Raw genomic sequence first — 12,223 nt, forward strand, 5'->3', positions numbered from 1 at the left:
TTGTAGTGCAGTCATTTAGCACCAGCAATAACTGTAATGACAAAAATAAATAAATAGATTAAGTTTCATACTAAAGAAAAAAAAAAAAGGAGGCCAGGCAGCACACCTGGTTAAGCACACACATTACAGTGTGCAAGGATGCAGATTTAAGCCCTTGGTCCCCACCTGCAGTGGGAAAGCTTCACAAGTAGTGAAGCAGGGCTACAGGTGTCTCTCTCCCTCTCTTAATTTCTCCTTGTCTCTATCTAATAATAAAATAAAAAAATATTAAGAGGGGAGTCAGGCAGTAGCACAGCGGGTTTAGCACATGTGACACAAAGTGCAAGGACCAGCATAAGGATCCTGGTTCAAGCCCCTAGCTCCCCACCTGCAGGGGAGCCATTTCATAAGCAGTGAAACAGGTCTGCAGGTGTCTATCTTTCTCTCCCCCTCTCTGACTTCCCCATCTCTCTCCATCTCTCTCCATTTCTCTCTGTTCTATCCAACAATGACAATCTCAATAATAACAACAATAATAACCACAACAATAAAAATCAAGGGCAACAAAAGGGAGTGAATAAATATTTTAAAAATCTAAAAAATATATTAAGGAAGGAAGGAAAGAAGAAAGGAAGGCAGGCAGGCAGGTAAGATGCAGGGTTAGGGAGATATAGCTTAGACTGTGTGCCAGATTTTCATGTCCAAGGTCCCAGAGGTTACAAGTTCACTTCCATATGCCAGAGCTGAGCAGTACTCTTGGTTTATATATCAATCTTTTTTTTTTTTTTTTTTTTTTTGCCTCCACAGTTATTGCTGGGACTCAGTGCCTGCACTATGTATCTATTGCAACTGGAGGCCATTTTTCCCATTTTGTTGTCCTTGTTGTTGTTTTTTTAAAATCTTTAAAAAGAGAATTAGGAGACACCTGTAGCCCTGCTTCACCACTCAAAGCTTTCCCCCTGCAGGTGGGGGCCAGTGACATCAAGTGGGTCCTTGTGTACTGTAATAGGAGTGCTAAACCAGATGTGCCACCGCCTGGTTCCCTTTTATTTAATCTTTTAATGAGAAAGAGACAGAGAAAGACTTGGGGGGGGGGGGGAAGCAGGTTAATTGTACATAGTACATAGCACAAGGACCCCAGTTTGAACCCCTGGCTTCCCACATGCAGGGGGATCACTTCACAAGTGGTGAAGCAGGTCTGCAGCTATCTATCTTTCTCCTTCCTTCTCTATCTTCCCCTACCTCTTAGTTCCTCTCTGTCCTATTCAAAAAAATGGCCACAGGAGCAGTGGATTCGTAGTGCAGGTACTAAGACCCAGAGATAACCCTGGAGGCCAAAAAAAAAAAAAGAGAGAGAGAGAGGGGAAACTAGAGCATTACTCTGCTCAGGTTTATGGTGGTGCTGGGGACTGAAGCTGGGACTTTAGAGACTCAGGTATAAGAGTCTTTTGCATAACCACTATGTTGTCTCCCCAGACCAGTATCATCTTCTAAGAGTTACTTATTAATGAGAGAGAGGTGAAAGGAAAAAAGAGAACCAGATCATCACTCTGGTACATGCAATGGCAGGGATCTAACTCAGGACGTCAGCCTTGGGAGTTCAACACTTTATTCACTGTGCCACTTCCCAGGTCACAGGCAGATAATTTTTGTTTACTTGTTTTTTTTTTTTACTAGGAGGTCTCGAAACTTTACATCAGGCTCAACCTGACGCTGTTGACTGGCTACAGAAGAAGGGCAAATGCTAGAAGAACTAGAGTACTGCTCACCTCTGGTTTATGGTGGTGGTGGGAGGGGGGATGGGATTGAACCTGGGACTTTGGAGCCTCAGGTATGAGAGTCTCTTTGCATAACCATTATGCTATCTAGCCCCACCCTCACGCAGATAACCATTATACTGTCTACCCCCACCCAGGCAGATAGTTTTTTTAATACACAACAATCAGCTCTCTGTGAGGGAGATGGCTGTCTACCCATGCATAAAGACAACTGGATGCAAACCTGGTCTTCAGAAACTTTTTATTTATCATCTAACCCATAGAGCAAGCTAAATTCACTTTAAAGGCCCACCTCATTACAACACAATAGGTTAAAACCTGAACCCAGGACTAAGCTTAGCCTGTCCTCAGATTTGACCAATCAAGTGTTTACATACAGGTAACTCATTAAAAACTGATTAAGCAGTGGTCTGGGAAGTGGTAAAGCTTTGGACTCTCAAGCATGAGGTTGTGAATTCAATCCCTAGCAGCACATGTGCCAGGGTGATGTCTGGTTCTTTTTCTCCTCCTATCTTTCAAATAACTAAATAAATAAAATCTTAAAAAAATTTTTTAAAAAAAAACCTGATTAAGCATGCATCACAGATGCTTTTGTAGTTCATAAGAGTGATAATTGGGTTATCATGTGACTGCATGAGGTGTGCCACCCACAAACCTTGTTACAACATCGGCACATCACCCTTTTGACACGAAAAAAAAATTTAAAAATTTAAAAAAGCGTGCATCACCTCCACAGAGTGTGCAGGAATATTGCTGGAGACCTTGCCTAGAGTCTTCATAGAGTCACCTCTTCCTGAGTCATAAGCAGGCCCTTCCTCTTTTTTGAGGGTGGGGTGGATGCAATCATCCTGCATCCTTTTTTTTATATGTATATTTATTTATTTTCCCTTTTGTTGCCCTTGTTGTTGTCATTGTTAGATAGGACAGAGAGAAATGGAGAGAGGAGGGGAAGAGAAAGATAGACACCTGCAGACCTGCTTCACTGCCTGTGAAGCGACTCCCCTGCAGGTGGGGAGCCGGGGGCTCAAACCGGGATCCTTGTGCTGGTCCTTGCACTTTGGCCACCTGCGGTAACTTGCTGTCCTACCGCCAGACTCCCCTGCATCCTTTTTTTTAAAAAAATTTATTTCCCCTTTTGTTACCCTTGTGTTTTTTTTTATGTTTAAAGTTTCCTTTATTTATTTTTTATTTTTTTATTTATTTAAGAAAGGAGACATTAACAAAAACATAGGATAAGAGGGGTACAACTCCACACAATTCCCACCACCAGAACTCTGTATCCCATCCCCTCCCCTGATAGCTTTCCTATTCTTTAACCCTCTGGGAGTATGGACCCAAGGTCATTGTGGGATGCAGAAGGTGGAAGGTCTGGCTTCTGTAATTGCTTCCCAGTGTCCTTGTTTTTTTATTGTTATTGTAATTATATTGTTGTTATTGATGTCGTTGTTGTTAGATAGGACAGAGAGAAATGGAGAGAGAAGGGGAAGACCGGGGCAGAGAAAGATAGACAACTGCAGACCTACTTCACAGCCTGTGAAGCGACTCCCCTGCAGGATCCTTAAGCCACGTGCACTTAACCCAATCATCCTGTATGTTGAGGGATGGCACTCTGGAACTTTGATGGAGAACTGACTCAACCTATTTCCTCCCCAGAATTGAAACTTGATAGCTTGTTTGAATATCTAAAATGTGTCCTGGGAGATAGGTGGTGGAAATTCCTTAACAAAGAGTTTACAGGGTAATTGTAAAGGGCTTTTTAAATACTTAATCCCTTGTTTTTCAAAAACCTTTGCACCTGGCCTCCCAAGATGCAGGAGGACAGAAGTCAACTGAGACACTCCATGCTGGCTCTCACTCGCTCCATCTCGTGCAGGAAGCTGTAGAACTGGGGCAAGGTTAATTCTGGGGAGAGAAAATTCAGCTTCAGGTATATGTCTCCAACTCCACAGAATCATGCAAGAAAATTTATCTTCCCCCTAATTTTTTCTTTTCTTTTCTTTTTTTCTTTCCTGGCTCACTATACCTGAGCAGCTCTTGATAGGCAATTGATCATAACAAAGAAAAGAGCACAATGAATGCAGAGAGGCTCTCAGCTCCACAAAAGGGTGTGAAAGGACACCCCTCCCCAGGGTTAGGATAAGCAATGTGACTTCCACAGCAAGGGCTTCCTGCCTGTCTGTCTTCACCATCCCTTTCTCTTCATTTCCCATCTTTTAAAAAGGCTCTTAAAGTGTAGGATCTCTAATCTGGCGATGGCTTATAATTTATGAGAGAGGAAGCAGTGAAATAGCTACCCCACAGCTCAGTTGTAAACTTTTTAAATCTTTTTTTTCTGGAAGAATTGACACATGATGGTTTTATGAACCCACTGATTGAAGAGAACATGAAAAAAGAAAAGAAGGAGTCGGGCGGTAGCGCAGGAGGTTAAGCGCACATGGCGCAAAGCGCAAGGACCAGTCTAAGGATCCTGGTTCAAGCCCTGGCTCCCCACCTGCAGGGGAGTAGCTTCACAGGTGGTGAAGCAGGTCTGCAGGTGTCTATCTTTCTCTCCCCCTCTTTGCCTTCCCCTCCTCTCTCCATTTCTCTCTGTCCTATCCAACAATGATGACAACAAGGATAACTACAACAATAAAGCAAGGGCAACGAAAGGGAATAAGTAAATAAATAAATATCAAAAAAAAAAAGAAGCTCAAATAGAATTTGGACTCACCTATATACAAATTCTTGGTTTGATTTCCTTTCTTAATCACCAACTTTAACTAATTAAAAAAAAAAAGAAAGGAGATTTAAAGTGATGGCAACTGTGCAAAGGCATTCATACAAACTAAACTTTCATTTAAGACATCAACACACTTATGGCCCAGGAGGTGCCGGTGCAGTGGCTATATAGCATTGAGTTTTATTTATTTTTTTTATTTTTAAAATGTTTTAATTACCTTTATTTATTTATTTGATAAAGACATTCAGAAATTGAGAGTGAAGGGGGAGACAGAGAGACAGGGAGACAGAGAGACCTGCAGCACTGCTTCACCATTTGTGAAGCTTTCCCTCTGCAGGTGAGGACTGGGGGCTTGAACCTGCGTCCTTGTGCATTGTAACAGGTGCTCAATCAGGTGCGCCACCACAAGGCCCAAGCATTGAATTATCAAGCATGAGGTCCCAAGTTCAGTTGCTGGCATCACATGTGCCAAAGTGACATTCTGGTTGTCTCTCTTATCCTCCTCTTTCTCTTATGAATAAATAAGTAAAAATCTTTTTAAAGAAACATCACCACACCCAGCCTCTAACTTGAGAGTGATACAGAAAGAGTCTTCTGACAAGTCCCATCATTGCAGGGACAATCAAAATTTCAAGAATGCTATCTGGGGGTGGGGGAGATAACATAATGGTTATGGCAAAAGACTTTCATGCTTGAGCTTCCAAAGCCCTCATTTCAATCTCCCTGTACCACCATAAGCCAGAGCTGAGCAGTGTTCTGGTACAAAAAAAAAAAGAGCTATCTGGATCATATTCATCCAAAAGTAGATGGGTTTTAGTGAATACATTTTTGGTTTCGAGACAGAATTGCACATAGGTGAAACATTCATGCCAGTAGGTAATTAAAGAAACTCATATCAGATCTAATCATTTTGTTTTAAGCAGAGTACTGCTCAGCTCTGGATGAGTCTCATTGTATAACTATGATGCTATCTCCCTTACATCATATTTAGTAATTTTTAAAAAATACCTTTTATATTTATTTATTCCATTTTGTCGCCCAGATTATTTTATTGTTGTCGTTATTGGATAGGACAGAGAGAAATGGAAAGAGCTGGGGAAGACAGAGAGGGGGAGAGAAAGACACCTACAGACCTGCTTCACCACTTGTGAAGCGACTCCCCTGTAGGTGGGGAGCCGGGGGCTCAAACTGGGATCCTTCCGCTGGTCCTTGAGCTTTGCGCCACCTGCGCTTAACCCGCTGCACTACCGCCCAACTCCCAGTAATTTTTAACCAAGTCAAAACTCAACACATTTTGAAGGCTGGGCGGTAATGTAACTGGCTGCATTACAAGACCTGGGCTCAAGTTCTGAGGTCCCTATCTGAAGGTGAAATTTCACAAGTGGTGAAACAATGCTTTCTCTCTTTCTATTTCCCTTCCTCCCCATCTCTCCCTTTGCTTTCAATTTCTCTCTCTTTATCCTAAATTAAATAAGTAAATAGTTAAGCGCACATGGCTCGAAGTGCAAGGACTGTCTTAAGGATTCTGGTTCGAGCCCCTGGCTTCCCACCTGTTGGTCTGCTTCTAAGACCCCTTCTGTTGCACTGCTTGAGGCTGTGGCCTATTTACATCATCACTGTTTTCACTGGTTTAATCCCCACTGGTGCCTGTGCTATTTTCCTTCTCCCCACCCCCTGTCCTACGTACTTCCTCTTCCTGACACTTCCGCCTCCGGAGACATAAAAGACAGAGCTTTCTAATAAAGAGATGAGATTAGATTAGATTGTTGAACTGCATCCCCGCATCCCCTGCTCATCAATAAAGAATAAACTGCGTTCCCAGCTCAGCCATGAGTCCCTGGTCCTCTGTCTCCTGCCCAGTGAAGCTAGACCTGCACCCACCTGCAGGGAGGTTGCTTCACAGGCCGTGAAGCAGGTCTGCAGGTGTCTGTCTTCCCCTCCCCCCTCTGTCTTCCCCTCCTCTCTCCATTTCTCTCTGTCCTATCTAACAACATCAATAACAACAACAATAATAACTACAGCAGTGAAACAAGGGCAACAAAAGAGAAAATAAATAAATATTAAAATTTTTTTAAATAAACAAATAAGTAAATAACCCATTTTCAAAATTAGGAGAAGACTTACTTGTAAAAAAATACTTCCAACTTTCTCTAGTTCACTGCTCCCAGATGTCACTGTACACAAAAGAGGAAAAAAAAGAATCATTGATTGATGAGGACCTATACTGAAGACTTCAAATTTTTACAGGTTCCCCAGAAGCTGTGCAGGGCCAGATGAGTTTGAAGACAGCACAGTGTGCTCTCCAGGAAGTCCATCTGTCAAGAGTCATGGACAAAGGGTCAGGCAGTGGCACACTGGGTTGAGCATACACATTACCATGCACAGGAACCCAGGATCAAGTCCCTAGTGCCCATCTGCAGGAGGAAGCTTCACAAGCAGTGAAGCAGTACTACAGGAGTCTCTCTCTTTCTTTCTCTCTCTCCCTATCTCCTCCTTCCCTCTCAATTTCTCTAATTTCAATCTAAAATAAATAAAATAAAAGATAAAAAAAAAAAAAGTCATGGGCAGAATGTGAAAGCAAAACCAAGAAGCAGCTGTTGTCCCAATAGTCTTTGATGATGGAGCACACTTATCCCCCATAAAAACTATCCAGAAGGGTGGGGGTATAGCATAATGGTTATGCAAAGAGACTCTCATGCCTGAGGCTCTCAAGTCCCAGGTTCAATCCCCCACACTGCCATAAGCCAGAGCCAAGCAGTGCTCTGGTAAAAAAAATTTAAAAAACAATCCAAAAGCCTCTGTAAACCAACTTCCATCACTCACAGGGCCCAGGACTGGCTCTAACTCGTTACCTCCAAATCTCCACTCCATGTCGATAAGCTGGTTAATCATCAGGGTCTGACCTATGGCCCACTGAGCAAGGGAGGGGGCATTCTGCTTCCACTGAAACAAAAGCTAAAGGTCAAAATCATCATGGAGGGAAGAAGAGCCCCTCCTCACTCCATCCCCCAACATAGCAAAGCTTAATATTTGTACAGGCAGGGCAAGGAATGCAGAGCTGAGGGCTGGGCCTCAGTGCACAGGTCTGGGGGATGGGAGAGTTAAGAGGGATGGAAGACATTCTCTTCCTTCATTCCAAGATTCAATCCAGATTGGAACAAAAGTTGTATGACATGTAGAGTCAGTGGAATCAGAGGGAAACTATCAGAGATGCACTAAATAACACTGTGTAAGAGCTGCATGTATGTCTTTGCATGAAATTCAATGAAAAACATTAAGCTGGGAAATGACTAAACGATTGATAGCTTTTCCTTAGTATTTTCCACTTGTTTTTTCTCATGAAATTAATAATTAGCCTTGATTAAGAGGAGCTATGGAGGCCCGAGAGGTGGCAATCTATAAAGTGTCAGACAAGTATGAGGTCTTGAGTTCAATCCTCAGCACTGCATAAACCAGAATGATGCTCTGGTTCTCTCCCTCTCTTTCTCATTAATAAATAAAATCTTAAAAATAAAAAAGAGAGGCCTGGGCAGTGGTGAAGCTGGTTGAGGACATGTGCAAGGACCTGGGTTGGAGGCCTGGCTTCCCACCTTGGGGGGGGGCACAGGAGTGGTGGAGCAGGTCTGCAGATGTCCCTCTCTCTCCTTCTTTCTCCCCCCCCTCAATTTTTCTCTGTCCTATTAAATAAAATAGAAAGAAAAAGATGATCACATGAAAAAGAAAGAAAAGAGGAAGTATGATACCTTTTCTGAAAAATAAGTGGCTTTCTCCTCACTAAGACCTATAAGAGAACAGACAGAGACATTAACATCATCAAGAGCCCCAAGCTGACCACCCTGAGGAAACCTGGATGGTGACCTACCTAGAGTTATGAAATCAGCCTGGATCTGCTCTGCTGTGAGACTCTTCTTCAAGGCACCTATAAAATAGGAGAAATCAGTGGGAAAGGGTAAATCAATAAATCAGTTGGCAATAAACATTGGATGGGCACAGTCTATGTGACACAGATGATAAAAGTAATATACAAAAGCACTAGTTAGCTCGTGAAGATTTCATTCTGGATGGGAAGAAAAGGTACAACTGAAAAAAACAAGGGGCCAGGTGGTGGCACACCTGGTTAAGTGCACATGTTACCATGCACAAAGGCCTGGGTTCAAGCCCTTAGCCCCCACCTGCAGTAGGAAAGCTTCACAAATGGAGACGCAGTATTGCCTGTCTCTCTGTCCCCTTTCCACTCAATTTCTCTCTCAGTCCAGTCAAATAAAATACATTTTAAAAAATAGAAAAAAGGGGAGTCCGGCGGTAGCGCAGCAGGTTAAGCACATGGCGCAAAGCTCAAGGACCTGAGTAAGGATCCCGGTTTGAGCCCCCAGCTCCCCACCTGCAAGGGAGTCACTTCACAGGCAGAGAAACAGATCTGTAGGTGTCTATCTTTCTCTCCCCCTCTCTGTCTTCCCCTCCCCTCTCCATTTCTCTTTGTCCTATTCAACAACAAGAACATCAATAACAACAACAATAATAAATACAACAATGATAAAACAACAAGGGCTACAAAAAAGGGAAAAAAATAGTCTCCAGGAGCAATGGATTCATGGCGCTGACACTGAGCCCCAGCAATAACCCAGGAGGCAAAAAGAAAAAAAATAGAAAGAAAGAAAAAGAAAAAAGAAAAATAAGACAGTCCATTTTATTATACAATTATACAAGTATTTCCAACTCCTTGAAGCTTGGAAGCAGTTAAAGAAAGATAAAAGACTTTATGGACCTGGAGATGGTGATACCTGATCTGAGCAACTGAGTAAGATCATTGGAGGCAACTTGGGAAATGCTCATTCTCAGACTAGGCAGAGAAACAAAGCTTAGAACCGCACTGTGCAGAACCGCTGAGATAGCTAGCTTACTTGGATAGTGTGCCTGGCCCCCGACACACTGAAGGAAGAAGCTTCAGCGCTGTGGTCTCACTCACTCTTCCTCACTATCTAAAAACTAACCAAACTAAACAAAAATTATTTAAATGTTATTTGTTAATGATATATATAGAGAGAGAACCAGGGTATCACTCTAGCAAGAGCAGTACTAGGGATCAAACTTGGACCTCGTGTTTTTTGGTTTTTTTTTTTTTTATCTTTATTTATTTGCTAGAGATAGGCCAGAAATCAAGAGGGAAGGGGATGATAGAGAGGGAGAGACAGAGAGACACCTGCAATCTTGCTTCACCACTTGCAAAGCTTCTCCCTGCACGTGGGGACTGGGGGCTCAAACCTGGGTCCTCACTCACTGTGACATGTGCCTCAACCCAGTCTGTCACCCCCTGGCCCTCAGGACCTCATGTTTTAATGTTTGAAAAGTCCAGCACCTTAACTACTCTGCCATCTCCTGAACTGCTACTACTTTCAATATTTACTTTATTTATTACATATAAGGAGGCGTTTCACACAAGGCAGAGAGGAGGAGAGGAAAAAGAAGGAGTGAGAAGAAAGGGTCACAGTGGATAGGAACAAGCCAGAACACCACTCAAAGTACATGCAGTGCTTGGGATACTGGGCCTCTCCTGCGAGAGTCTGATGCCCCTCTTGTTAAGCTATCTCTGCAGCTGTCATATGTGACTGCTTAAATGTTAGTTAACTAGGGTCAGGAATAGTTCACCAGGTAAGGACCTTGCCTTGCTATGTGCTCGGACCCAGGTTCAAGTCCTGGCACTGCCTGGGCATGTCATGGTCCTGGGGTCAGTTCTCTTGCTCTGGGGTCTCCTTCCCTCTCTCGTTCCATCTCAATGAAAAAGCAGTCCAGGAGGGATGAAACTGCACCTGTGTGAAGCCAAATTTGCCCAGAAAAAAGAAATTTTTTTCTTATTACTTCATATATATATATATATATATATATATGAAGTAATAATATATGTTATATATAATTTGTTTTTATTATCTTTATGTATTGGATAGAGACAGCCAGAAGTCAAAAGAAAAGGGGAGATAGGGAGACAGACAGATACCTGCAGCACTGCTTCACCATTCACAAAGCTTTCCCCCTGCTTCTTATATTTTTTTCCTTTTTTTAAAAACATTTTCTTTATTTAAAAAAAATTTTTATATTTATTTTATTTATTTATTCCCTTTTGTTGCCCTTGTTGCTTTATTGTTGTAGTTATTATTGTTGTTGTTGTTGTTGGATAGGACAGAGAGAAATGGAGAGAGGAGGGGAAGACAGAGAGGAGGAGAGAAAGATAGACACCTGCAGACCTGCTTCACCGCCTGTGAAGCGACTCCCCTGCAGGTGGGGAGCCGGGGTTCGAACCGGGATCCTTATGCCGGTCCTTGTGCTTTGCGCCACCTGCGCTTAACCCGCTGCGCTACAGCCCGACTCCCTTATTTTCCTTTTTTGTTGTTGCCTTTGTTGTTTTTATCATCGTTGTGCTTATTATTATTGTTGTTACTGATGTTGTTGTTGCCAAATAGGACAGAGAGAAATCCAGAGAGGAGGAGCTCCAGTGGCACAATTGGTTAGCGCGCGGTATTTATACAGAAACCCAGAGAGGAGGGGAAGACAGGGAGGGGGAGAGAAAGAGAGACAGCTGCAGGCCTGCTTCACCGCCTGTGAAGCGACTCCCCTGCAGGTGAGGAGCTGGGGGCTCAAACCAGGATCCTTACGCCAGTTCTCGAGTTTCGTGCCATGTGCGCTAACCCCACTGGGCTACCACCTGACCCCTTGCTTCTGCAAAGGCAGAGAGAGAGATAATCACAACATCAAAGCTGCCTTCAATGCAGTAGGGAGCCAGGTTCAAACCTGGGTGTGTACATAAAGCAACACACTACCCAGGTAAACTATTTTGCTGGCCCATAAATTTTGTTCAATTAGTTAAAATGCAGTTTAATTCAAAACTCCACTCCTCAGTTACAGTAGTTGTTTCAAGTGCTCCACAGCCACTGAAGTATTGGGAAGTGCAGGCCAGACACCACTTCTATCTAGGTTCAAAGTCCTGCTGAGGGGGGAAAGGGGCCAACTGTATGGTGACGAGTAGAAACTGCTTTCAGTGGGAATCATAACATAGTTATATACAAATGTCCAAGTATGAAGCCACACACCTGGAACTGACATGCCATAAAGCAGTGTTAGTGTAACATAAATTAAAGAGGCACAGGGCCTGGTGTGGCGTACCAGGCTGGGCGCACATGAGACAATACGCAAGAACCTGGGTTCAGGCCCCAGGTCCCCACTTGCAAGGTGGATAGCTTTGCCAGCGGTAAAGCAGTGTGGCAGGTGTCTTTCTCCTTCCTTTCATTTTTTCAAAAATATTTATTTACTCCCTTTTGTTACCCTTGTTGTTTTATTGTTGTAGTTACTGTTGTTGTTATTGATGTCTCCAGTGTTGGATAGGACAGAGATAAATGGAGAGAGGAAGGGAAGACAGAGGGGGAGAGAAAGACAGACACCTGCAGACCTGCTTCACTGCCTGTGAAGTGAATCCCCTGCAGGTGGGGAGCCGGGGGCTTAACCTGCTTAACCCGCTGCACTAGGGCCTGACTCCCATCTATCTCCCTCTCTATCACCCCCTTCCCTCTCAATTTCTGGCTGTCTCTACCCAATAAATAAATAAAGATAATTTTTTAAAAAATTAAAAGAGGTATTATTGGACAATACTGCTCAAGATCGTCAACTTTTAGGAAGTATACCAAGCTGGATTAAATAGTTTGGCCTTACAGAATTCACAAGTCACTTCCAGAGGGGCTTTCAGAGCCCTGGAAGCCCA

At 43.2% G+C, this 12,223-nt stretch overlaps 1 protein-coding gene and 1 non-coding gene across 7 annotated transcripts in view; one reads left to right on the top strand and one right to left on the bottom strand.

Moving 5' to 3' along the window:
• Positions 1 to 1,731: 1,731 nt before the first annotated feature.
• Positions 1,732 to 12,223, bottom strand: part of COMMD7 (COMM domain containing 7) — a 30,523-nt gene continuing 20,031 nt past the window's right edge. For 3 of the 6 annotated variants that reach the window (XM_060188589.1, XM_060188587.1, XM_060188584.1), the window contains 6 exons: positions 8,339 to 8,395; positions 8,220 to 8,257; positions 7,329 to 7,431; positions 6,601 to 6,650; positions 4,468 to 4,516; positions 1,732 to 3,659 (listed from right to left, as the gene is read on the bottom strand). In XM_060188589.1, the coding sequence (XP_060044572.1) occupies positions 3,583 to 3,659; positions 4,468 to 4,516; positions 6,601 to 6,650; positions 7,329 to 7,431; positions 8,220 to 8,257; positions 8,339 to 8,395 (374 nt within the window). In that variant the 3' untranslated portion in view covers positions 1,732 to 3,582. The remainder of the gene's footprint in view (positions 3,660 to 4,467; positions 4,517 to 6,600; positions 6,651 to 7,328; positions 7,432 to 8,219; positions 8,258 to 8,338; positions 8,396 to 12,223) is intronic. The other 3 variants (XM_016187944.2, XM_007522714.3, XM_060188591.1) reach the window with 2 other exon arrangements.
• Positions 2,343 to 2,446, top strand: LOC132532463 (small nucleolar RNA U13). The gene has a single exon (XR_009544417.1). It is a non-coding gene; the product is annotated as a small nucleolar RNA U13 (small nucleolar RNA).

Source organism: Erinaceus europaeus, chromosome 1 (genome assembly GCF_950295315.1).
Source record: "Erinaceus europaeus chromosome 1, mEriEur2.1, whole genome shotgun sequence".
In the NCBI taxonomy this organism is placed as follows: Eukaryota; Metazoa; Chordata; class Mammalia; order Eulipotyphla; family Erinaceidae; genus Erinaceus; species Erinaceus europaeus.